This window comes from Eleutherodactylus coqui, chromosome 8, assembly GCF_035609145.1.
Source record: "Eleutherodactylus coqui strain aEleCoq1 chromosome 8, aEleCoq1.hap1, whole genome shotgun sequence".
NCBI lineage: Eukaryota > Metazoa > Chordata > Amphibia > Anura > Eleutherodactylidae > Eleutherodactylus > Eleutherodactylus coqui.
Genome location: NC_089844.1, coordinates 135,362,736 through 135,386,723, shown reverse-complemented (window position 1 = coordinate 135,386,723; position 23,988 = coordinate 135,362,736). Strand labels below are relative to the sequence as shown.

The 23,988-nt window shown below is 48.0% G+C and overlaps 1 protein-coding gene across 3 annotated transcripts in view; it reads right to left on the bottom strand.

Moving 5' to 3' along the window:
* The window catches only part of CRAMP1 (cramped chromatin regulator homolog 1), a 66,980-nt gene that overhangs the window by 15,748 nt on the left and 27,244 nt on the right, over positions 1-23,988 (bottom strand). For all 3 annotated transcript variants that reach the window (XM_066576474.1, XM_066576476.1, XM_066576475.1), the window contains exons 8-15: positions 15,728-15,851; positions 14,409-14,490; positions 13,251-14,246; positions 11,594-11,771; positions 8,364-8,545; positions 6,544-6,612; positions 4,834-4,915; positions 1,452-1,553 (exon numbers count right to left, since the gene is read on the bottom strand). In XM_066576474.1, the coding sequence (XP_066432571.1) occupies positions 1,452-1,553; positions 4,834-4,915; positions 6,544-6,612; positions 8,364-8,545; positions 11,594-11,771; positions 13,251-14,246; positions 14,409-14,490; positions 15,728-15,851 (1,815 nt within the window). The remainder of the gene's footprint in view (positions 1-1,451; positions 1,554-4,833; positions 4,916-6,543; positions 6,613-8,363; positions 8,546-11,593; positions 11,772-13,250; positions 14,247-14,408; positions 14,491-15,727; positions 15,852-23,988) is intronic.

The following is a 23,988-nucleotide window of genomic DNA, read 5'->3' as shown; positions in this document are numbered from 1 at the left end:
TATTACTTCTGAGGCCTCTGGGGGGGGGACACTATTACTTCTGAGGCCTCTGGGGGGGGGACACTATTACTTCTGAGGCCTCTGGGGGGGGGGGACACTATTACTTCTGAGGCCTCTGGGGGGGGGGGACACTATTACTTCTGAGGCCTCTGGGGGGGGACACTATTACTTCTGAGGCCTCTGGGGGGGGGACACTATTACTTCTGAGGCCTCTGGAGGGGGGACACTATTACTTCTGAGGCCTCTGGGGGGGCACTATTACTTCTGAGGCCTCTGGGGGGAGGGGACACTTACTTCTGAGGCCTCTGGGGGGGGGGGACACTATTACTTCTGAGGCCTCTGGGGGGGGGGGGGACACTTACTTCTGAGGCCTCTGCGGGGGGGGGGGGGGACACTATTACTTCTGAGGCCTCTGGGGGGGGGGACACTATTACTTCTGAGGCCTCTGGGGGGGGGGGGGTCACTATTACTGCTGTGCCACTGTAGGGGTCACTATTACTGCTGTGCCACTGTAGGGGTCACTATTACTGCTGGGGCCACTATGGGGGTCACCATTACTGCTGGGGCCACTGTGGGGGTCACCATTACTGCTGGGGCCACTGTGGGGGTCACTATTACTGCTGGGGCCACTGTGGGGGTCACTGAGCTGTCAGTTCTCTGCAGTGAGCCTGTCTGACAGATAGGCTTATCGCTGCATGCCGCGATTTAGATCTCACGAACGAGAATCTCTATGATTCTCCGCTCCTGGATGCCGCGGCTGCACTTTTCATAGCAACGCTATGGAACGCTTTCACTGTGTTACCAGCGGCCGGATTATCGCCACAGGTAACGCAATGAACAATTGGCCGTGGACAGGCAGCCTTCCAATTAGGCTGCCTGTCCACGGGCATTGCGATATTCCGCGGCGGATTTCCGCCGCCTGGGAGCAGGAGCCAGCAGACGGATCTCCGGATCTTCGCGGTGAGCCTATCGCATGCAGCTTCTGATCGCTATGATTCTCCGCTCGTGGACAGGGGAGCTTCGCTTTTCATAGCAACGCTATGGAAAGCATGCACTGCATTCCCTGCGGCCGGATTATCGCCGCAGGGAACGCAATGCAATAACACCCATGGACAAGCAGCCTTACAGTCGGCCCTTTGAAGACAACCATCAGGCTGATGTGGCCCTTCGTGAAAATGCGTTTGACACCCCTGCTTTAAATGAAGCCTGTCATGTGAAATTATTCCTAGTAACCACGTGCGCAATGAGCTTCATCGCTCATCTTTTATGCAGCATAAAAGATGAGTGGTGAAACTCACTGCTCATCATGCAGTTCAGACACAGGGACGAGTGTCAGGCATCATTTGTCTGACACTTGTCCTGTGTAAATGGGCCTTTACTATGGATAATGTCACATAACAGGCTTCATTTAAATTATGGAGAAGCATTGAAGATGCATATGAACTACTCACTTGCTAAAGAATTGGTGCTGGGAGCCGTTAGTCCTTTGGGTACAATGGGCTGAGACACAGCTTTGCTAAGGGTGGAGTGGATGGGTCTGAAGGAGCCTCGCCCTGCAAGAAAATAAAAAGAAAAGGTTGTTGCACTTCTGGCAAAAATGGATGAAAAAAAAGACATTTGAGGATACATAAAGTAATCACTCACATTTCTCGGTATGATATTTTACAATGAGCCGGAGGATCAGCACATATGCTTATTAAATATCAACATTACACAATGCTGAGTTAACCCCTTCACTCCCAGACTATTTTTTCTTTTTACCTTTTTAAGGCCCAATGTACACGGGCAAATTAGAATTATTAAATCTGTGCGGGTCTCCCCCACGTGTGATCTGCACCCATGGTGAATCATTGGACACCTGCAGGTAATTAAATACCTGCGGATGTCATTTTTCCCTGACGCGCAATCGCAGGTGCGGGAAATTACCTGCAGCATGCTCTATTTCGTGCGGTTTTCCCTCCCTCTATCAGGGCATTTAAATACCCAACTTCCCAACACTTATTTGTTCTGCAATCCACATGAAAAAAATGGCACGGAACGCTTTTCTTTGCTGAACGCAGATTTCAAATATGCAATACAACAAAAAAAAACATGCTGTATAGACTATGTTGTAGATTTACACTGACAGCAATGGACCCTGGAGAGGCAGATTTGTCACAAATTCTATGACAAATATTCGCCATGTGAGCTTGTTCCTAGAAGGTTGGACATCGACTTATAGGAAAGTTACCTTCCAATAGGTGGCGCTGCAGTCACTGTGCTATCTCCAATTTGCATATCAAGGATAAATAAGCAGACACACCAGTATTCAGACCCACTGCTTTAGTACATGGTGTTAAATTTCAGTCTTGGAGGGCTGATAGCTAGGACTGATTATGTATGAGCGGCATTGGTCATTAACATGCGCTGACTACTGGCTCCTCTCTACAGGCAGTGTTGTATGGATTATACCCCATCCTCTCTCTAGGGGACTGGTCTATGATTAAATCAGAGGTAGGGGATCATAATAAAATATGTGAGCAGCTACAGGACTATTTTAGGCAGGTGTGGAAAAAAATGGTACAAAGTAAGAATGCTTTTAAAAATAGAAGTGTTAATAGTTTATTTTTATCAACTAACCAAATCAAAGCGAATAAACAAGAGATCTAAATCAAATTAATACTTGGTGTGACTGCCCGTTACCTTCCAAACAGCATCAGTTCTTCTAGGTACACTGGCACAAAGTCAGGGATTTGGTAGGATTATAGTCAGGTGTATGATTAACCAATTATACCAAACCTTTTCATATGTAGGGTGAAACGTAGTCAGTAACTGAAACAGGAACAGCTGTGTAGGATGCTTAAACTGGGGGAAGAACAGCCAAACTCTGCTACAAAGGCTGACCGTTTCAGGTCACAGATCATACACCATGGCAAGACTAAGGGTATTATTGTACCTTGACGCCACCAGGAAGCTAGGGGTTTGACAGGGCAACGCCCCTGTCACACCCCTAGGTCCCGATTTGCTGCATTCCTCAAGGTCCTTGAAGGTCCTTTAGCAGCGTCAGGATTGCGAGGACTTTGCCGTCAGCCCAGTGTAGTGTGTGGAGTGATTTTGCTACTCGGAGTGGAGATATTACGGCCACTGTCCCCGTAGGGCGGTGGTGTAAAATTCTTGTCCCATGTTTGCCAGTGGCCTGGACCCCGCTGCTCTACGTCTCTCCATCCCCCTGTTGTGCTCAGTGCGGCTGTCGCCTCTGAGGAAACCCCGGACTCCTGTCAGCAATGTACAGTGATGTGCGGCTGTCAGCACTCCAGTGACCGCACTGCAGGAAGTCTCCCGTCCCCGCAGTTGTGCCCTGTGCGGCTGTCGGCTCTGCCTACACCCCAGGCTCCTGTCCACAGTGTGCAGCGATGTGCGCCTGTCGGCAACCCAAGGACCTTGCAACTGTAAGTTTGCCATCGCCGCTGGCTACAAGAGTCGTGGCATGTAGTTGTGAGGGAGCGGAGGCAGAGACCCGCTGGCAGGAGAGCTGCAAGGAGGACTGTATGCAGACGCTGGTAAAGGACCTTCGAGGACCTCGACGAATGCAGCCAATCAGGAGCTAGGGGTGTGACAGGGGCGTTCCTCCTGTCAAATCCCTACCTTCCGGTAGTGTCAAGGTATAATAATACCAAGATTGAGCACAGCCACAAGACACAATGTAGTTATTCTGCATCAGCAAGGTCTCTCCCAGGTAGATTTTAAAGCAGACTGGGGTTTCAAGCTGTTCTGTTTGAGCTCTTTTGAAGCAGCACAAAGAAATGGGCAACGTTTAGGAACATATGTGCAGTGGTCGGCCAAGGAAGCTCAGTGCGACAGCTGAAAGACACATCATGCTTACTTCCCTTCGAAATTGGAAGTTGTCCAGCAAGGCCATCAGCTTAGAGCTGGCAGAAACCAGTGGGACCCAGTTACACCACATACAGTTCGAAGCATGGGGGAGAGCGGCACAATAATGAATGCAATCACTGCAGGCAGCAGTGAAGCATGGGGGGAGAGCGGTACAATAATGAGTGTCTGCAGGCAGCAGTGAAGCATAGTACACTAAGAACTATCTTAAGTGTATAGAACAGTGGTCCTGGAAGTGATGATATGGCCCCACAGAGTCCTGATCTAATCATCATCCAGTCTGTCTGGGATCACATAAAGAGACAGAAGGATTTAAGTAAGCGTGCATGACAATCCATGGCCTCTGAAGCCTGTGAGTGGCTGAGCGGTAACATGATAATGAACGGCATGTGAACGCCCACTGATTCTTCTGGGTTCTGTGCAGCGGGCACTGGGGCTGCAGTGCTGGACGGGCAGTGGCTGGGATAGGGGAAAATTCAATTTCTCTTCATTTTAACCCCATATACATTTTTTTATAATGCCTGGAAAATGCATTTAAAATACCCAATACTCACCGCCGACCCTCTAATCTCTGTCGGTCTTTGTTTATATCTGGGCAGCATAGTGATCCTCTGGGTGAACAGAGGATCACTATGCAGGGTGGGGAGAGTGACTGAGCATGTATGTACTTTAGCGACAAGCCCATAAGGACAACATGCACATTGCTAGCCCTGTGAACACCAGGTGGCGCCACAGTAAGTAAATGCTATTCGGCTTCACTGGAGTTTTTCTTATTTTTATGAGCACGTAAACATCAAATATTGTTCATCTTTATGATGTATGCACTGAATATAAAATGTAACGGTGGGAGGAGCCCTTTAATATTGTAACTGAGTCAACAAGACAATAACCTGCCTGTATCTTCCCATCTCAGCATGGTCGAGTGTGGCGAATATGTGAAGTGCAGCACGGTCATTACATTACCTGCTACTGAGGAGTTGGAGAGAATGGAGAAGGAGCAGACATGCGGTAAGGAACTGCCAGACAGTCGAGGAAGAAGTGTCCTCTGTGAGGAAAATGTCACAATTAATGGTCAAACAGAGGCGCAAACAAAAAGCACAAATTATAAAGGTTACATAAATGGAGTCAAAGTGGCCTAGTTTTAAGTTTCCACAGAGAATTAGCAAATTAATATTATCAGTAAGCGATAAGACTGTTTCATTTAATCTAGTGAGTTATAAAGGGTCTGACATTGATGTGCAGGAATGCTACCATCCAATAGGTGGCGCTGCAGAGGCATTGTTCAATCTTCCTTATTTGCATGGCCTTTTACACACAATGAGAAATACACAATTCCTGTTTGTCCGAACTAACGAGTTGGAGATGCCATCACCCGCTCGTTCAGTCTGTTTAGACCAATCATCATTGAGAATCGTTCACTTCTTGTTTAGTGTTGCACATTCCTATGTGATACGCCAAGCGGGCGGGGAGCGTTTAACCGCAACGAGATGTGAACGGGCCGATGATGATTTTTATGCTGGCTGAAACTGAATGACAAAGGAAAAGTAAACAATTCTCGTTTGTCGTTCGGTCGTTGGCTCGCGTTTAAGCCGAACGATTATCGTCCACTTTTGTGCATTTTAACAAATTTTTGGAACAATAATTGTTACGTCTAAACGCACCTTTACAGTTACAATCAGTGGAAAATGAAGGAATTCTTGCCACATGCCGACCTCTGTAAACGGACCGAACTTAGAAAAGTAAAAAGAGAACATTCTTAGAAAGGAGAAGTCCTTTCCTAGAAGTCCCAGAGGGGGGGGGCTTCACTTTTGCCCTGTTGGTATTCTGGGGATACATACAGTACAGCACACAATATCGTCCCCACTAGTGTAGTAGGGCGATAGCATCATACAACCTGGTCTGATGGCAATTTACTCTGAGCCAAAGTCACTTTAAGGCCGCCTGTCCACGGGCGATTCTGCATTGCGTTATCAGCGGCGAGAATCCAAACGTAGGTAACGCAATGAATGCTTTCCACAGGATAACTATGGAAAGCGCAGCCCGATGTACACGAGCAGAAGTCCGCCGCAATTTTCCGCTCGCATATAAAAATTGCGGCATTCCACAATGAACGTATCATAATGATAGGTTCATCGCAGAAAATTGCTGTGACTTTATTGTTCTCCAGCGGCGGCTCCCACAACAGAAATCTGCGGCATTAAAGCACAACGCCCGTGGACAGGCGGCCTAAGGGTTTGGTCATATGTTGCGGAAACGCTGTGGTTCCACTGTGGAGTTTCTGCAGTAAAACCACAGGTTAGCGTTACGGTACAAGTACAGCAGAACATCCCCATCTACATGTAAACAGGATTTGCCTTAATCCCATTCACTCTAATAGTAAACATTTCCATGACATATGAAGACACCCTAAAGGGGTTTTCTGTGACTTCACATATTGGTGGCTTTTCCTTAGGCAGGACATCCTTTGGATAAACCACAAATACATGATCAGTGGGGGTCTGACTCCCAGCATCCCTGCTAGTCAGCTGAAAGGGGTCACAGTACTCCCCTTAATTATGGAATATGCTGAATCCCCTTCATGCAACTGACTGACAGTAGGGCCAGGAGTCAGATCCGCAGCAAGCAAATATTGTGATGCCTCAGAACGTGCATGGAATGATTTTAAAGACTCACCTGGACAACTAAGGGTTTCCGCAGATGTCGACTTCGTTGCTTCTTAGACTTTGGTAAGAAAAAGTCAGACTGAAAAGATTTACAAAAGAAGTGATTAACATCATGAAAAGATACAAAGTAGCAAAGGATGTAACAGCTTTGCTGTGGAAAGAATGTCAAGCTGTCACCTGTATTAGGCCCAATGTCCAAGGGCGGATTTGATTTGCGGAAGATCCGCAGTTCAAGCCGCCCATGAAAAGGAGGAGACAGATTATATATTAGAAAAAGCTTTCTGACAGTGAGGGTGATCAATGAGTTGAACAGGTTACCACAGGAGGTGGTGAGTTCTCCTTCAATGGAAGTGTTCAAAAAAAGGCTAGACAAATATATGTCTAGGATGAGTTAGTGAATCCTGCATTGAGCAGGGGATTGGACCCGATGACTCTGGAGGTCCCTTTCAACTCTATCATTCTATTCGATTCATAGCAGAGCATGGGCGTCCGCACCTCAATTAACACGTGCGGATTTGATTTGTGGATTCCGCACGCGGAAATGAAATTGCAGCATGCTCCATTTTACAGCGGTTCCCGCGCGGTTGGCTTTCATCTACATCAATGTAAGCCGTCCGATCTGCGGCCCGTCCGCAACTGACATGGTGGACGGCCCACGGATTTCATGGGAAAGCAGGAGTAAAAAAAAAAACCAAAACCTGTACTGCGCATGCATTCTGCCTGGCACTTCGGCACACATCCGCAGTACAGAAAAAAGAAGGCACAGACAGGTACGCGATTACAAGTTGGCTGTTCATTAACTGCATGGCATGTGAGGTTACATTTTCCCTGCAGTGGGTGAAGAAATGAACGGCCGGATGCAGCTCCACTGAGAGGTTAGAAAAGCCAGCCCCGCAACTGACCGCAGACATTACATGGAAACCCGCTATTCGTATGACTACTCGGTTCTATCACTAGTAATCTGCCCCATACCCATACAGTCGTACCCCTGAGACAGAAGTCTATGGCCGGCTTGGCACACTAGAGTACAAGTAAATGTATCCTTTCACTTGTTACAGTAATAATAAATGTGTTTCTTAAATCAGCCTAGGCAAACACATTATATATATTCATATATCTACCTTCATAGGGGATGGCTAGCATATATGCTCCCATGCAGTGCACCCCTTGTTCCGACTACCCGTTCCAGCATCTTCAAATAGACTACTTTCAACTTCCAAGGGTGGGCAGGTACGAGTTTGTTCTGGTCTGCCAAGGCCTGTTCTCAGGGTAGTCAGTCTGGCCTACCCACTCACAAACGCCACCACCACAAACTGATATCTGAGGTGGTGTACAGGTACAGAGTACCAGAGACAACTGAGAGTGACCGAGGTACTTCCTCTACGGGAGTAGTGATACAGAAAGTAATGAAAGCGTTGGGTGTAGAACAGGCCTTTTATGCTCTGTTCCATCCACAAAGCAGAGGTAGAGCAGAGTGTTTAAATGGTACCTTAGAAACCACGATCCAGAAGGCCATGGCAGAGCCCAATAGACCATGGACAGAGTGCCTCCCCCTCCCGAGTTCATGTAATTGATGCGTCATGTTCAACTATATATGTACCGTTATGATATGAATAAACCAGAAGGGTATTAGAGAATGACCCGAAACAGGAGTCAGACTCAAATACATTTTCATGCATGAAACTTCTCATTATAACCAATTTGGAGCAGACTGGTGAAAACTTCTGGAATATGATATTATTCCCATAACACACTATATCTGTACTTATGTGACTGCAATCTGTGGAACATATTGGTGATATATAAGCCACGGTAGATACATCTACATACGCTAATTGCATCCAAGTGCTGGCGACCTGCTGCTTCAGACTCCTTGTTCGGTGAAGAAATCTTGGCATGACGGCTGTTGGGCGGAAGCATGGTGGGCACTGCAAACACCGCTCCATCACTACTGGTGGTCACAGACCCCAAAGGGCTACCAAATAGAAGTGGGCGAGATAGATTCCTGAAACCTGCATCCAGAGAGACAAGAACATAGGATATGAGAGATTATACTCCAAGTAACATCTGATGATCGAGGCTTTCTATATAGTACTTTAGTAATATATGGGTAGACATAGCAGGTCTCCTTCGTAGTGGCCGGACATGCAAAGTCTGTACCTAACAGATTTCACCATGGAAACATTCTGCCAAGCAGTTCTCTAATACACTCCACAACACTGAATCCTTCTCCGTTGTCCAGCCGTATAAAACTAAGGGCTCCTGCACACTTGTGTTTTTCTTGCGCGTTTTTTTCACGCAATTCTCAATGGGACTTTCTAATGTTAAAAACGCATCGCACAAAAATTGCAAAGCACAAACTTGCGATGTGTTTTTAACATTAGAAAGTTGCATTGACAATCGTGAGGAAAAAAACGCAGCGATGTCGTGTAAAAAAAACGCGCAAGAAAAACGCAAGTGTGCAGGAGCCCCAGGGGTGCTTTTACATGAGGCGAGGTGTCGGGCGCAGATACCGGACAGATCATCCCAGCCATAATTGTGCTTTTACACAGAACAATCATCACTAATGAATGGAGGCAGAGCGGGTGGGGGATCATTATAGCCCGCCCGCCTCCATCCACAATAAACAGGCAGTCGTTCATATATGAATTACTGCCTGTTTACATGAACTGATCGGTCGTTCGGTATCATAAATGCAGAAAATGAATGATGACCGTGATACAAATGAATTCTCATTTATTGTTCAGTTGGGGCGTGAATTCACAAGGAGTGATAGTTGTTCAGATTCCTGCTAGATACGGGAGTCTGGACGATTTAATGGCTCCTTTAAAAGGCCTTTAATCTAGATAATCTTCTGTGCCGCACAGATCTCTCTGCTGTAAGGATACTGTGCTACAATGCATCAGTACAGGTAAACTGCTGTACACGGACATGCTAAAAGTGCTGGGGTAGCGGTATGTAAATGGATAATAAAGTGGCGTTACGTCAGATGACGCTCGGTAACACATATATATAGGCCATTTACACGCAACGCTCAAAATTCATTTAAGCGGTCAAAAATGAGCAATAAACGTTACATGTAAACGCGTCCATCGTACACTTTTCGTTTGAATGATTATTTTAAAATTATCTTTAAAAATCCATTGTTCAGCAACTGAAAGATAAAGCAAACAAATGTATCTCTTAATAGACTCTATGCTGTTCTCTCCATGGCATGTTTACCCTATCCAGGAGAGAACAATGCAATCTAACAGTAGCTGCGAGACAGGAGAACAATGCAGCTTGTTACATAGCTGGGCGTGTATTTAAACACATACTGGGCTCTACAAACAGCTCCTGGAGGTCCTTTTACATGCAAATGAAGATGATAAAGTGTTAATGTTACTTTATGCAAATAGATTAATAACTCTTTCAACCTTTCAGTCCTTTGAAAAATGATCTTTGCGTGTAAAAGGGCTTTAAGTTGTAAGGTGTTATCTTGTGAGTGAAGCTGAACACAGGCCAGCGTGCTGATGGCAAGGCAAAGTGAATTATCAGAGATCAAACGAGGCATCATTGTGGGTGCAGGAAGGATAAGGTGTTATGGTTCCAAAATTTGTGAGAATTTAACCTTCCTGGATCCAGGAGCAGAAGACCCACCAAAGCGCCTCTGTTATCACCACAACACCGGACACAGCGCCTCACCTGGGCTTGTGAGGTTGCTAACTGGACCCTAGAGGACTGGCAACATGTGGCGTGGTCCGATGAGTCACGGTACCATTTTTTTTTTTTCAGGCTGATGGTAGGGTTTGTGTGTGGCTCGCACACCCCATGGACCACAGCTGTCAAGGCACTGTGCAGGAAGGTGGTGGTTCCATACTGGTGTGCGGTGGGTTCTCATGGTGTAGGTTGGGTCCACTGGTCCACCTCAACATATCATTGACCAGGGTGTCCACTACATTTCACTTCTTGTTGACTGTTTTGAGCCCTTCATGGTCTTCATGTACCACAACAATGATGGGATATGCCAGCAGGATAATGCACCATGCCATCTGGCTCAAGATGTCCAGAATTGGTTCGAGGAACATCCTGGCGAGTTCCTACGAGTGGTGTGGCCTACAAGTTTGCCAGGTATGAACCCAGATACGAGCATTTCTGGGATGTGGTGGAGAGGTTCATTCCCACCAGAGATCCTGCACCTACAAATATCACGGATCTATGGGTGACTATCCAGATGCCTCCACATCCCTCCAGAGTTTTTCCGTCCACTTGTGAAATCGAAGCCATGTCGAATAACTGCACTACACTACACTGGACTAGAGGGGTTCTACACAATATTAGTCCCTGTCCCATGACTTTTGGCATGTCAATGTATATTAACCTGGAGTCTAAAGGATTGTAGCAAACATCAGCCTGGTCAAGTCAATGGTCTGTATAGTTTTCAGTCTTGCAATGTAATCGAAAATATTCCCATTCGCTGACAACAGGCAGTGATCTTGCAAAACGGTAATGACTATTTTCTGTACATTCATACCCGTGTTGTGGCATTCCATTTTCCAGGTCAGTTACAAAAACAGTAATAAGGAATGCCAGCCAGGAATGGATCTGTGATGGAAACAGGCGGTGACCACTGACTACGATGGGATCCGGCGGGCTGATGTAATGCGGCCTGGCATGCTCTAGGACCATACTCTCCTACTTGCACCAGGATATTGAGATGCATCTGCACCAGATCCTCCAAATGAAGCCTCTGACCCCGATTTGAGGCTAGCATAAAGGTGATCCCCATCTTATAAAGTGATGGCATTGCAAGGATATATCCCACTTTATGACTGTGGAGGTCTGGGAACCTCATCAATGCCGAGAGTGAGGGGGATGTAGGGCTAAATCAGCAGTGCGACCCCTTCACTGTTTTCTGTGGTGCCTGGGTCACCTGCTCTGCAGAGATGCTACAGGACAGCGCCACACAAGTGAATGCGGCCAGCGGCATCTCCCTGCACGGTGGGTACCCCTTTATGCCAGCACATGGTATTAGGACAATATTCCATTATAACATTCCTGCTTCCAGACCCTCCACTTACCTGAGGTATTAGACGTGGGAGAGAAGGTGGACTGGAGGTGTGCCGGCTGTGTCCTCAGGCATTCTGGGTTGCGGGAGACCAGAGTGATGACCTTACTGGGTGGTGTGAGGGTCTGCTCCTGGACTGGCAGCTTTAAGGGGGACGTAGCTACAGAGGCCATTTCCGGAGTCTGTGATGGCTATAAAAACACCACATTTATAAGTCAGTGGAGCACAAAAAAGTTCCAATTTTTAAAACCTCTGCTTGCTGTGAAAGAGGAAACATTTCTATTGATAACCAGAAGTAGAAAATCCATACAGATGTAAAAATTCTGACCCCAGACGAGGCAATCTCCTGTAATGTAACCTCATTAGCAGCACAAACCTCTCTCCAATCCCAATTGATTGTTCAGCATTTAAATGCCCCCCCTTCTCTCATTGTAGGGATGCTGTCTGGGTGTCATGGCAGCCTGAAACCTTCTGAAGGCCTCCACCGTTGCCATGATTGGTTGCCTTAATAGGGTGCATTTTAAAATACAGTATAATGCAATACCATAATATTTCATTTTACTGTATACATAGTATGTTAGGCTGAATGAAGACAAGGTCCATCTAGTTCAGCCTGTTTAAACCCCGCCTTGTTGGTCGAGAGGAAGGCAAGAAAACCCCAATGAGCCAATTTTGCTAATTTGAATCAAACGATCATAAGTTCAAATCCCCTGTGGGAAAGAAAAAAAAACTGTGAAAAAGACTTTTAAAATTCTTATAAGAAAAAGTTTTAAAAACCAAACTTTTTCCAGTCATCACATAAAATAAAAAAAATGTAAAAATTACATCATAAAGGTCCAATATATTAAAATATCACATTATTAATCCAGCTTGGTCAACAAAGTCAGATAAAAAAAAACACTATGCAATCTCCAAGGAAAAAAATAAATAATGAAAAGCGATTGTAAAAAGTCATAGATACTTTTGTGGATTATATCTAGTTGGCCTGTTGTTACCACTACTCATTATCTCCATATTTATAGTCCCTCTGCTCTATAGCTCTGCTCCAATTACTCAATGGCATATTCCCTGTGCTTGTGGCACATTCGCCCAGAGCAAGATTTCAGTGCTTGTACACAGTGCAATAAGCCTTCACTCTTGAGTGCCCCCCTGGCAGACTTGGCAGCTCATGAAGGTATTATGTCATACAGCCTCATGCCGTCTACAGAGATTCTCATAGAGCCCTTTAGGCACTGCCTGCTCTGCTGCCTTCATACCGCACTGGATGATGCTTACAGTTAAAGTGGTAGTGCCAACTCAAACAAGCTATGCCATACATGTCTGATAGATGCTGGTCCCCCCACTTAGGTGGAGAACGGGGGTCTACCACATCCAGCAGAGAGTATATAGAGGAAACTCATGTTCGCAATCTGCACGTCTAACCATAGAAGATAAGCCGTCACACTTGAAATCTGTGTGTAATCCGTGTCAAAAAGGGACGTGCACTTTTTTTGTTGATACGACATGAATGTTGAAATCCGCATGAACTACGGCGCTGATTCCCATTGACTACGTGAAAGTCTGCCATGTGTACAAGGTCTTCAAATGGAAGGTATCTCCTATCCTGTGGACAAGGGATAACTTGAAATATTGGTACAACACATAAATAAGAAAAAGAGAGGACCACTTACAGTTTTGGGACTCAACTCTGTAGATATGAGCCTTAAGAGACAGCTGAGGAGTTTCTGTTTGTGACGTAAAGGGGAATCGGAATCGTCCGATCTGTTGGGATCCATCCACTCATATTCCAGCTGTAATTTGCCCGGTTTGCCCAACATGAGGTAGACCTCGGCCAGTGTCAGATTTTCTGACGTCTGTTGATTCCAGCCTTCCTGGCGGAGCTGCTCAGTGAGCTGGTTAGAGTTGTCTTTGGGAGCTTTGGATGAACCACTCTGCTCCTTCACCTGAGTGTCCAGTCCTGAAGTTTGTGTAGTGCAATTATCCTGCTGGGGCGTTGCAGTCTGTGTTTCTACTTTCTCTTGGCTCGTAGACTCTACGTCTCCGGGAGGAGGTTTGGAGTTGGACTCTGGAGATGTTGGAGAACAGGCGGCAACAGTATCAGCCGTCTGATTGGTTTCCGGAACAATAAGGTCTTGGCAAGACTTTAAGTAACGGGGTAAGGGGTCATTTAATGAGAGTTCCTCCACATCTGGAGGCGGACAGCTAGATACCTCACAGCCCGCTGAGGTATCCATCGTTTCTGTAGGGGCTTCATCAGGAGTCTTTGGCTCATTTGCCACCCCATCAGATGAAACAACCTCCATCAAACCATTCTCAACATTCAGAGTCTTCTCTGGTGTGGTGTTACTGGGCACCTCCACTTTGTTTCCTTGTTTAGCATCCGCACTACCTCGTGGGCACTTAAGCTGTACCCGAGCTGTGCCTTGTCCAGTTTGGATACCAAGGATCTGGGCAGGGGGTAGCAGATGAGTGTCCTTTGAGCTTTGTTTGCATTTGCCGGTTTCCTGCCAGTGGACGGTGCAATGGGCTTTGGAGTGGACAACCCTCGTCACTCCTGGTAAAGGAGACAACTGAGCGGTTTCTGGTGGGAAGAGGTAAAGTTCCTCCTTGGAGTTGGAGTCCTGAGACTCCACATCTGCTAACTGATGATCATCCAGACTTTTCCTCTAAGAAGAATTAGTGAAGGAAACTAATAAAGTAAGCTGAACTGAACACTCAGAAAAGACCAAAGCACCTTCACACGCAGGAAGAAAAACTCACATTAGTGATGATTCACCCCAACCTATCAACCTCACATCAAGCGCGTCAACGACTTAATAAAAGGATACAATGCGAACTTCCTGCAGAGCCCATTTCTGCTTGAGAAATTCAATTAGACTGGAGACCTTTCTGTGCAGCTCCACCATCATTCTGCAGAAAAACAAGAAGGAGGAACTTTAAAAGGCAACGCCACTTAAAATGTACAACTTCCCTAAAGACTTATTTGTTCTTGACTTTCCATTGCAGCCATTTTACAATTTTAGGCAGATATTGTTCCATACATCTTATGCTACAGTAAGGCCTAATCTACACGGACACAATTTAGGTCTATTAAAAGGCACCACTTTCATGGCGTGTATATGTGCGTATTTAGTGCATATGTGGTTTTTCTTTTTTCATCCATTTTACATCTGTATTCACTGCGTTTTTTCATGTACGGAATACAGACAGAGAAGATGTCCGTGTGCATGAGGTTTAAGGCTATTATTACACAACTGCTAGCTGTAGCCAATAGTGCTTGTGTTTTCCCGATAATTGCTGGGCTACGCCCGTGAGTGCAGGTGCAGACCCGCAACTGTTTGGAAAATGGTAGCGGCTGCTGCTAGCACTCGTGTAATATAACCCTAAGGCTGGGGTCACACGGGGCGTAATTGCTGCGGAATTTAAGTGCAGACTTTCTGCATGAAATTCCACCCGTAGCGTTTTAAACCGGGATTAGCCAGCAAAATGGACTAGATTTGCAAAAATCTGGTCCACACGCTGCGGCCGATCCATTGCAGACAAGCCGCGTTGAAATTGACATGCCGCACGGAATTCAAAGAGGTGGCATGTCAATTCTTCCCCCTTTTCCACAGCTGCCTCTTTCCTACGGGGAGAGATGGCTGCAGCGGAATATAGGTGGCGAAGTCACTTCAAATTCCGCAGCAAAAGGCCACGGGTTTTGAAGCTGCATTTCTCCCGCGGAAATCTCGCGGTATTTCCATGCAGTCATTCCGCAAGATTTCCAGAGGATCCCAGCCTAAGGGTCCTTCTACACTATCCAATTTACTCAAGATGATGAGCACCGATTAGTGACAACAGCACTCGTCTAACACGCCTTTACACAGGCCGATTCCGACACAAATTGTTCATGGCTCATTCAGCCCCGTAGAGATTTATCACTGTCGGTGGCACAGCCCTCGTTTACATAAGGAGATCTGCTGCAGACAAAGATTTTTTTGTGCCCTATAAAAGATGCAATCATCTGACAAATAAGCGTTTGCTTAATCATCGGTGATTGATAGCATCTTCACAAGGCCCGATGATCAGGCAAAGAAAAGTTTCTACTAATGTTCTTGCCTAATCATTGGGCTGTTTAAAAGGCCCTTATCAGTTCAATTTTTAATACCTGAGCCGTGGGTTCTGTGCCAGGCTTTGTACACGGGCCCAAGCCTGGTTGTTCCGGGGCTGGAGTTCCACAGGTACTTTTAGGGGTAGTCGCACTGGCTTCTGATCTTCCTCATCGCTCAGACCTAGAAACAGATAAATTAGAAAATAAATTAAAAAAAAAAAACTAAAATCACCACTCTAGCCCATTGAATGCCAAGGATGCGTTTGTTGGAGCTTAGATCTTGATGTTGTGAATCTAGGGCTCTGCTTTGGTCAGACATTTTAGATACAAGTTCTTTGTTTAGCATCAGCATTACCTATATATTATACAAACACACTCATTGCTTAAAAATGAACAAAAAAACCTCAAGCACCTAAAAAGAGTTATCGGACTCGGATTAAACTTTGTGCGTGATTATAACGTGGATATAAGTGATTACAATATCAGAGCAAAAAGATCATTTATGGCAGAAAACTGACCCCTTGAAGGGAGGCTCTAGTACCCTGTTGTACCACCTGTAGCCTGAATACAAGATGTGATATGGGCGGGCATGGAGGCTCTAGTACCCTGTTGTACCACCTGTAGCCTGAATACAAGATGTGATATGGGCGGGCATGGAGGCTCTAGTACTATGTTGTATCGCATCTAGCTTGGATACAAGATGTGATACGGGCGGGCATGGAGGCTCTAGTACTCTGTTGTATCGCATCTAGCTTGGATACAAGATGTGATACGGGCGGGCATGGAGGCTCTAGTACCCTTTCTCGTCCGTATCACTGGGGGCCACAGCCTAAACCATGGGGTATAGCTACTGCCCTAGGAGGCGACACTAAGCAAAAAAGTGTTAGCTCCTCCCCCCTGGCTATATCCCCCCTGCAGGCATTCAGCTAATCAGTCTTTAGCTTAGTGTCTGCTAGGAGGCAGACGTGGCTATGCACGGGAATCTGGGGAGTCGGGGCGTCTCCACCACTTCTACGGCGTCTCACCCAGAGAAGAAAAAGGGGCCCGACCATGCAATGCGCATCTGAGTCGGTTACCCGCCAGCCATAGGGCCCCCCCCCTCCCTGGAGTGGCGCACTTTCTGACCAGTGACGCATAGGGGGAAGCACTGCTGGAGACAGGTCGACGTGTGGCCAGGCTGTGGCTCCCCTGACGGACGCAAGGTACCTTAGGAGAGGGCATCCTAACAATGAAGCAAGTACGATGGCAGCAGGCAGCAGCGGCTCTCCCAGCAACAGGTGTATGGGCACTTCATACCAGCAGGACGCTGGGGCGCTGGCTGGGCAGGTCACTTCCGGTCGCGGCGCTCCGCGGGGCGGGGCGCCGACGCTGAAGCGGGGAAAAAAAACCAATTTTTTTTTTTTTAAAACGTCACTTCCGGGTCGGGGGCAGACTTCCGGGGCAAGCCACGCCCCCTCCGGCTGCGGCAAACTTGGAAGAAGCAGTCAGGCAGAAGAATGGCCGCTCCCAGCAGCAACACAGCCCCTTTGACCAGTGACTGAGCCCAGCACTGTGCGCAGTTTGCAGCATCCAGCGCTGACACAGCCTGCAGACTTATTGCCACAGAGTGAGCACCCGGACAGCAGCAGCACCTTCTGTAACGGGCACCAGCAGCTGTACCAGCACCCGCAGCAGTACCTGCCACACACCTGCCAGGTCACCAACGCTACTATTTTCGTATGGTGGACCCACGTCGACTCCTGACGGCCTTCAAGCTTCAGGACCAGAGGCTGCAGCTGGATCAGGGGAACCGCTTAAACAGCTGCTAGACCGGGTAAGCCTGCCAAGGCAGCACTTCGCGGTGTCTCCCCTCCCCCTCCCCTGTCCCCCCTGCAGGTACTCCTGTGCAGTACGTAGCATTCCCTCTCACCTGAGGTTTCTGTTGCCATGTCTGACCCTACATCAGTGGGTTCCAGCCGGCCAAGGGGAGGGTGAAGCATTACGCTTGCATATCCTGCAGCATTACGTTTGCCTGCGGTCAAACCGACCCCCGCTACGCTAAGTGTACCACGGCACGTGCAGTTCCAGGGACCCCGGTGCCCCCCGCCGCCCCTGTGGAGCCAAGGACTGAATCCCAATGGGCTAGGTCCTTGGCCGCTGCCGTTCCCGGCCTGGCCACATCTTTTGCGGCAATTTTATGCCGGTTAGAATCCAGCTCGGAAGTTGCCTCTTCGGAATATGCGTGCGGGAGGGCACGCAAAAGAAGGAGGTCCCGCAGTAGCGGGTCACCTCCCGTAAGTCTTGCCATGCTAGAGCGTCGCCTAGACCCTCCAAGTCCAGGCGGTCCAGGGACTCTCATGACCCATGGTCCAGGGAGTTCGTCCGGACTTAGCACAGATCAAGGCATTCTTCGCGGTCCCGGTACTTAGCAAGACTGGCCCGAGCCCGCCATGACTCCTCCCGGGCATCATGCTCCCGGGCTTCGCGGGATACGCCCAAACAGTGGGCGAGAGCAGTGAATCGGAAGACGACGAACGCTCTGCGGGCTCGTCTGCTTCTGATCTGGACGACGAACAGGTTTCGCGATTGGCGAGCCTAATGGACAGTCTAGTAAAAGCTGTAAGAGAAACCCTCCAAGTAACGGAGGAACCAGCAGAGGCAATTCCATCCACGGTGTCGTTTAGACGTAAGAGGAGACCGCAACAGGTCGTTCCAGACCATCAGGACTTTGCGGACGTCCTTGATAAAGAATGGCAGAATCCTGACAAAAAATTTAGGCAACCCGGGAAAACTTGGGAAGTTACATACCCATTCCCAGGGAATCTGAAAAAGGGTTGGGCGGTACCCCCGGGGTCGATCCGCCGGTGGCACGGCTATCCAGAGGCACGGCGTTGCCAACAGCCGAAGTGGCAACTCTGGCTAATCATCAAGACAGAAAACTGGATACATTGACGAAATCAGTATTTCAGGCTACGGTCACCGCCCTACAGCCGATCTTAGTGGCCGCATGGGCAGTAAAGCCTAGATAGCCTGGGCCAAACAGCTGCGGAAAGACATTTTGCAGGCGCTCCATCTAGTGAACTGCTGGAAGCAACAGGCAATATCATACAAGCGAAAAATTCGTATGCGCAGCAGAGAGATGCAGCTAAGTTCGTGGCTCGAGCATCCGCCGCTTCTATCGCGGCAAGGCGAACCCTCTGGCTAAAGAGCTGGTCAGCCAATTCAGCGTCCAAAATGGTCCTAACAAAATTACCCTTTGAGGGAAATAGGCTCTTTGGGCCCAAGTTAGATGACTTAATAAAGGACACCACAGGCAGCACGTCATTGCCACAAATACCAACAAGACAGGAAAAAGGTTCCATTGAAGAGGAAACCGTTTTTTAGATCATTTCTGCGTTTTTCATCCCGTCCTGGGACAGGGCAGTGGCCCCAATCTAGGAGGGCCCCGACAGACGCAGGGAAAGGTCCAACCTTCAAGACGAGACAACCATGGCGATCCCGACCAGGAACATCTAAGGCGGCGGGATCAAAGAACGCGGCATGAGTCTCCGCCCCCACCCAGTGTTACCAGGGTGGGGGGCAGACTCTCCCAATTTCGGGAGACATGGTGGAGTCGCGTGAGCGACAAGTGGGTGCAGGATATCGTGGCCTCCGGGCACGCGATCGAATTCGCGACTCTACCGCAGGATTCAGTTTGCAGGTCCAGACTACCTGCCACCCCGGGAGGAGTAGCCAATCTACAATTGGCAGTGGAAAATCTTCTGGCACAAGGGGTTGTAAAACCAGTGCCAGGGACGCAAGAGAAGCAAGGGTTCTATGCAAATCTTTCTCTAGCGCCCAAAAAAAGACGGCTGGGTCAGGCCAGTACTGGATTTAGAGAGACTAAATCAAAACAAAGCATTTCCGGATGGAGTCGATCAAATCCGTGATAGCCTCCATGCAGTCTGGGGGATTTTTTGTCCTCAATAGACATCAAGGACACATACCGCCATACTCCGATTCGGGAAGCACACCAAAAATTCCTTCGTTTCGAGACGCAGGGAAGGCATTTTCAATTCACGGCTCTGCCATTCGGCCTTTCAACTTCCCCAAGGGTATTTACGAGAATACTACCAGCAGTGATGACACTACTTCATGCAAGGGTATAGCGGCCATACCATACCTGGACAGTGTGCTAGTAAAAGCACCGTCACGGGACGGAAACATCGGGAGTTTACGCGTCACGAGGGAAACTTTCGAAGAATTTGGCTGGATAATAAACCGCGACAAATCGTGCCCAATACCAGCACAACGTCTGGAGTTCTTAGGCATGATATTCGACACCAGCCAGCACCGCGTTCTACTACCTCAAACAAAAGTAGACAAACTTCTACACGGTGTTCAGTCTCTAATGCAGAAGAAAACGTTGACCATCAGGCACTGTATGAGTATTCTGAGCCAGATGGTAGCAGCCTTCAAGGCGGTCCCCTTTGCCCAGTTCCGCTCAAGGATGCTTCAACATCTGATATTGTCCCACTGGAACAGGTCCACATGGACCCTGGAGCAACGAATCCGGATAACCCCTCGAGTCCAGGATGCGTTGAAGGGGTGTTTGAAATCTGGGTGGCTTCAGGTAGGACGGGCTTTGGGCCCAGAACGATGGATAATATTGACGACAGACGCCAGCCGCTTAGGCTGGGGCGGAACACTGGAGGGCCAGTCTGGTCAGGGAGTTTGGCCTCAGAGAAAAATAATGTTACGCATCAACATCCTAGAATTACGGGCCATTTACCTGACTCTTCGGCACTTCGGGTCCAGTCTCAAGAAGAAGGATGTGCGCATCCACACGTACAACACCACAGCTGTGGCCTATGTCAACCATCAAGGGGACACACGGGACACGTCGGTAATGAGCAAGGTAACTCGCATACTGACGTGGGCGGAGAGTCATCTGGACTCAATATCAGCAGTCTACATTCCCGGAGTAGACAACTGGGTGGCAGATTACCTAAGTCGGGAAACGGTGGATCCCGGCGAATGGGGGTTACACCCAGAGGTATTCCGGACGATATGTCAGAAAGGGGGCACGCCAGACGTGGATCTCATGGCGTCCAGACTGAATTACAAAATTCTTCCATTTGTGGCCCGAGCACGGGATCCGTAAGCAGCGGCAACAGACGCACTGACCATCCCGTGGGGGGGATACAAACTCCTGTACGTATTTCCACCAATCTCTCTCATACCAAGAATTTTAGGGAAAATCAAACAGGAAGGGCAGCCAGCGATATTAATAGCGCCAGATTGGCCAAGAAGAAGCTGGTACATGAGCATCATAGAAATGTTCGCACCATGGCACCTAATGGATCGAAGAAATTTTGCTATCCCAAGGGCCTTTGCCACACCCGGATTTCAGGTCGCTACATTTGGACGGCCAGGCCGTTGAGACCGACGTATTAAGAAGAAGAGGTGACTCGGAGAAGGTGAATCAAACAATGATACGGGCCAGGAAACCGGCCTCGTCAGCTATTTATTACAGAGTCTGGAAGCATTTCTTCACCTGGTGCGAGGAGCGGCGAGTGCAGCCGATGCAATGTTCGGTGGCCAGAATATTGGCATTTCTACAATCGGGTCTCGAAATAGGATTAAGGGTAGGCTCTCTAAGGGGGCAGGTACCAGCAGTGACGGTGCTGTTTCAGAGACCAATCGCAAGCAGAATGGCTGTGCAAACATTCCTGCAGGGAGTCGCCCATACGACACCCCCGTTGAAACCACCGGTTCAAGCGTGGGATCTTAATCTCGTATTGGAGGCTATGACAGACCAACCGTTTGAACCGCTGAAAGAGATTCCTATGCGGCTACTGACCTGGAAGGTAGGATACCTGGTCGCTATTACCGCTATTCGTAGGGTCTTGGAACTGGCGGCCTTGTCTATACAGACCCCTTATAGGACTTTCCGCCAAGATAAAGTGGTACTGAGACCATCACCAGAATTTTTACCGAAAGTAGTTTCGGATTTCCACATCAATGAAGATATTGTCCTGCCTTCCTTCTGTCCAACGCCAGTACACACGAAGGTCACCATATCTAAGTGGATAAGGTCCTTGATAAGAGGTGTATCGTACCTCAGGACGCGCGCCACCATTTCGGGTTACGGCCCACTCCGCACGGGCAGTAGGGGCCTCCTGGGTGGTCCGTCATGGAGCTTCAGCGCGTCAGGTAGGTAAGGCTGCCACCTGGATCTTACACACGCTGCCAAAATTCTATAAGGTCCACATATCGGTGGACGCCGCTCTCGGCCGGAAAATTTTGCAGGCGGCGGTCCATTGATCTCACAGTCAAACCTGTAAATAGCCCACCCAATGTATATTTTGTTTCGGGACTGCTTGTGGACGTCCCATGGTTTAGGCTGTGGCCCCCAATGATACGGACGAGAAACAGATATTTTTGTTATAACTTACCGTAAAATCTCTTTCTCGTCACGTTCATTGGGGGCCACAGCACCCACCCCTTGTTTATTAAGGCGGTTCCTGGAACTTTCTATTCGGTCATTGTTTGGCAGAAAATTAGGCCAAAACACTGCAATTTGCTATGTATAAAATTATAATATGCATAATCGTACTCCCACTGGCATTCCTACTGCTTGCAGACAGACTGATTAGCTGAATGCCTGCAGGGGGGATATAGCCAGGGGGGAGCAGCTAACACTTTTTTGCTTAGTGTCGCCTCCTAGGGCAGTAGCTATATCCCATGGTTTAGGCTGTGGCCCCCAATGAACGTGACGAGAAAGAGATTTTATGGTAAGTTATACCAAAAATATCTGTGTTGTACTGCTTCTAGCTTGGATACAAGATGTGATACGGGCGGGCATGGAGGTTCTAGTACCCTGTTGGGCCACCTCTAGCTTGGATGCAAGATGTGATATGGGCGAGCATGGAGGCTCTAGTATCTTGTTGGGCCGCCTCTAGCTTAAATACAAGATGTGATACTGGTGGGCACACAGGTTTCGTATGGTAACATGTGGCACATTGTTTCACATTTTCTGTAACCGAGCCTCTAGATCATGGAAACTCACAGGCTGCCGAAGCGGATGTCCTAGATGGTCCCAAACATACATACAATGCAATGGCTTCTGTGATGCATACTCTCCCAGAGGGGGGGCGGGGGGGGGGGGGGGGGAATCTGTTTGGTAGTCACCTATTGAGCTCACTTCTGACTTCATTGTGAAAATGGAATGAGGGGTTGGGGGTCCTGTTGTAAGATGAAACCTGGGATTTCCTGTTCTGCTGCTGGAGAAGCCATATTTGTAGCGTCCAGGTACAAAATCTCCAGGATTGTTTCTTCATGGAAAAAGAAGGGCCGTACACTTTCCTACAGGTTATAGCGCAAATCACATTCCCCTCGGGGGAGTCGCACACACGCTCCACATAGACAGACAGGTGGGTTTCCCCTCCCCCAGATTCTGACATTACTTTTGTCAACAGGTTCTGAAAGTTGGAAGGCGGCTTCATCACTAAACGCTAAAGATTTTCTGTTACAGTTTGCATACTCTCGCAGAAAGAACATCGGCTTGCTTTGTTGCTGTAGACTTCATTATTTTCCCATCCAAAATGCTGCCCAAAAAACGGAAACCCTACGGAACGGAAGCAAACTGAAGCCTGTCTGTTTGCTCCGTGTTTTTTGGGGGCTTTTTTCAATCGATGTGGAAGAAAAAGGCAGTGGTTTTAGTTTAGTTTTCTCCTCCAGAAACGGAGCAGAGAGATGGAGACACTGGTGTGACAGCGGCCTACGTTGTACACAGCTCTATGCAAGGTCTCATATGGGAAATTCTCGGGAGGTTATAGGTCAACAATTCTATTATCCTGTATAACTGGGCGGGTCTGGCTCTATGGATAGTAGCATTAATCAGCTGGAATGTTCAGGGAGTCGCTGATGTCACTAGAAGATAGTTAAAAATGGCGCATCTCCAAAAACACCAACCTGCGCCCATTTGTCTGCAGGAGATGCATGTAACAACTGATAGGACTCACTACTACATAAAAGTATGGATTAGTTATGCATCACATTCTACTTTTTCCACCTATTATTATTATTGTTGTCCGATCACCCTACTTTGAAAGTAACATTATGACTTTCTGTCTTTACGACTGAGGCGGCAGCTGTGGAATTAAACCCCTTTTGGCTGGAGATGGTAGATATTAAGAGATCCGTAGCTGCTCAATTACAGGAATATTCGGAGCTGAATGTGGGGCCGGCTGAGCAGGCGTTTCTTGCTTACCCCTCTCATAGCACTCTGGAGTAGTTTTCGAGCGGAGTGGGATCTAGCTAATAATAATTTGCTTCAAGCTGCCCGCAAGATGAGA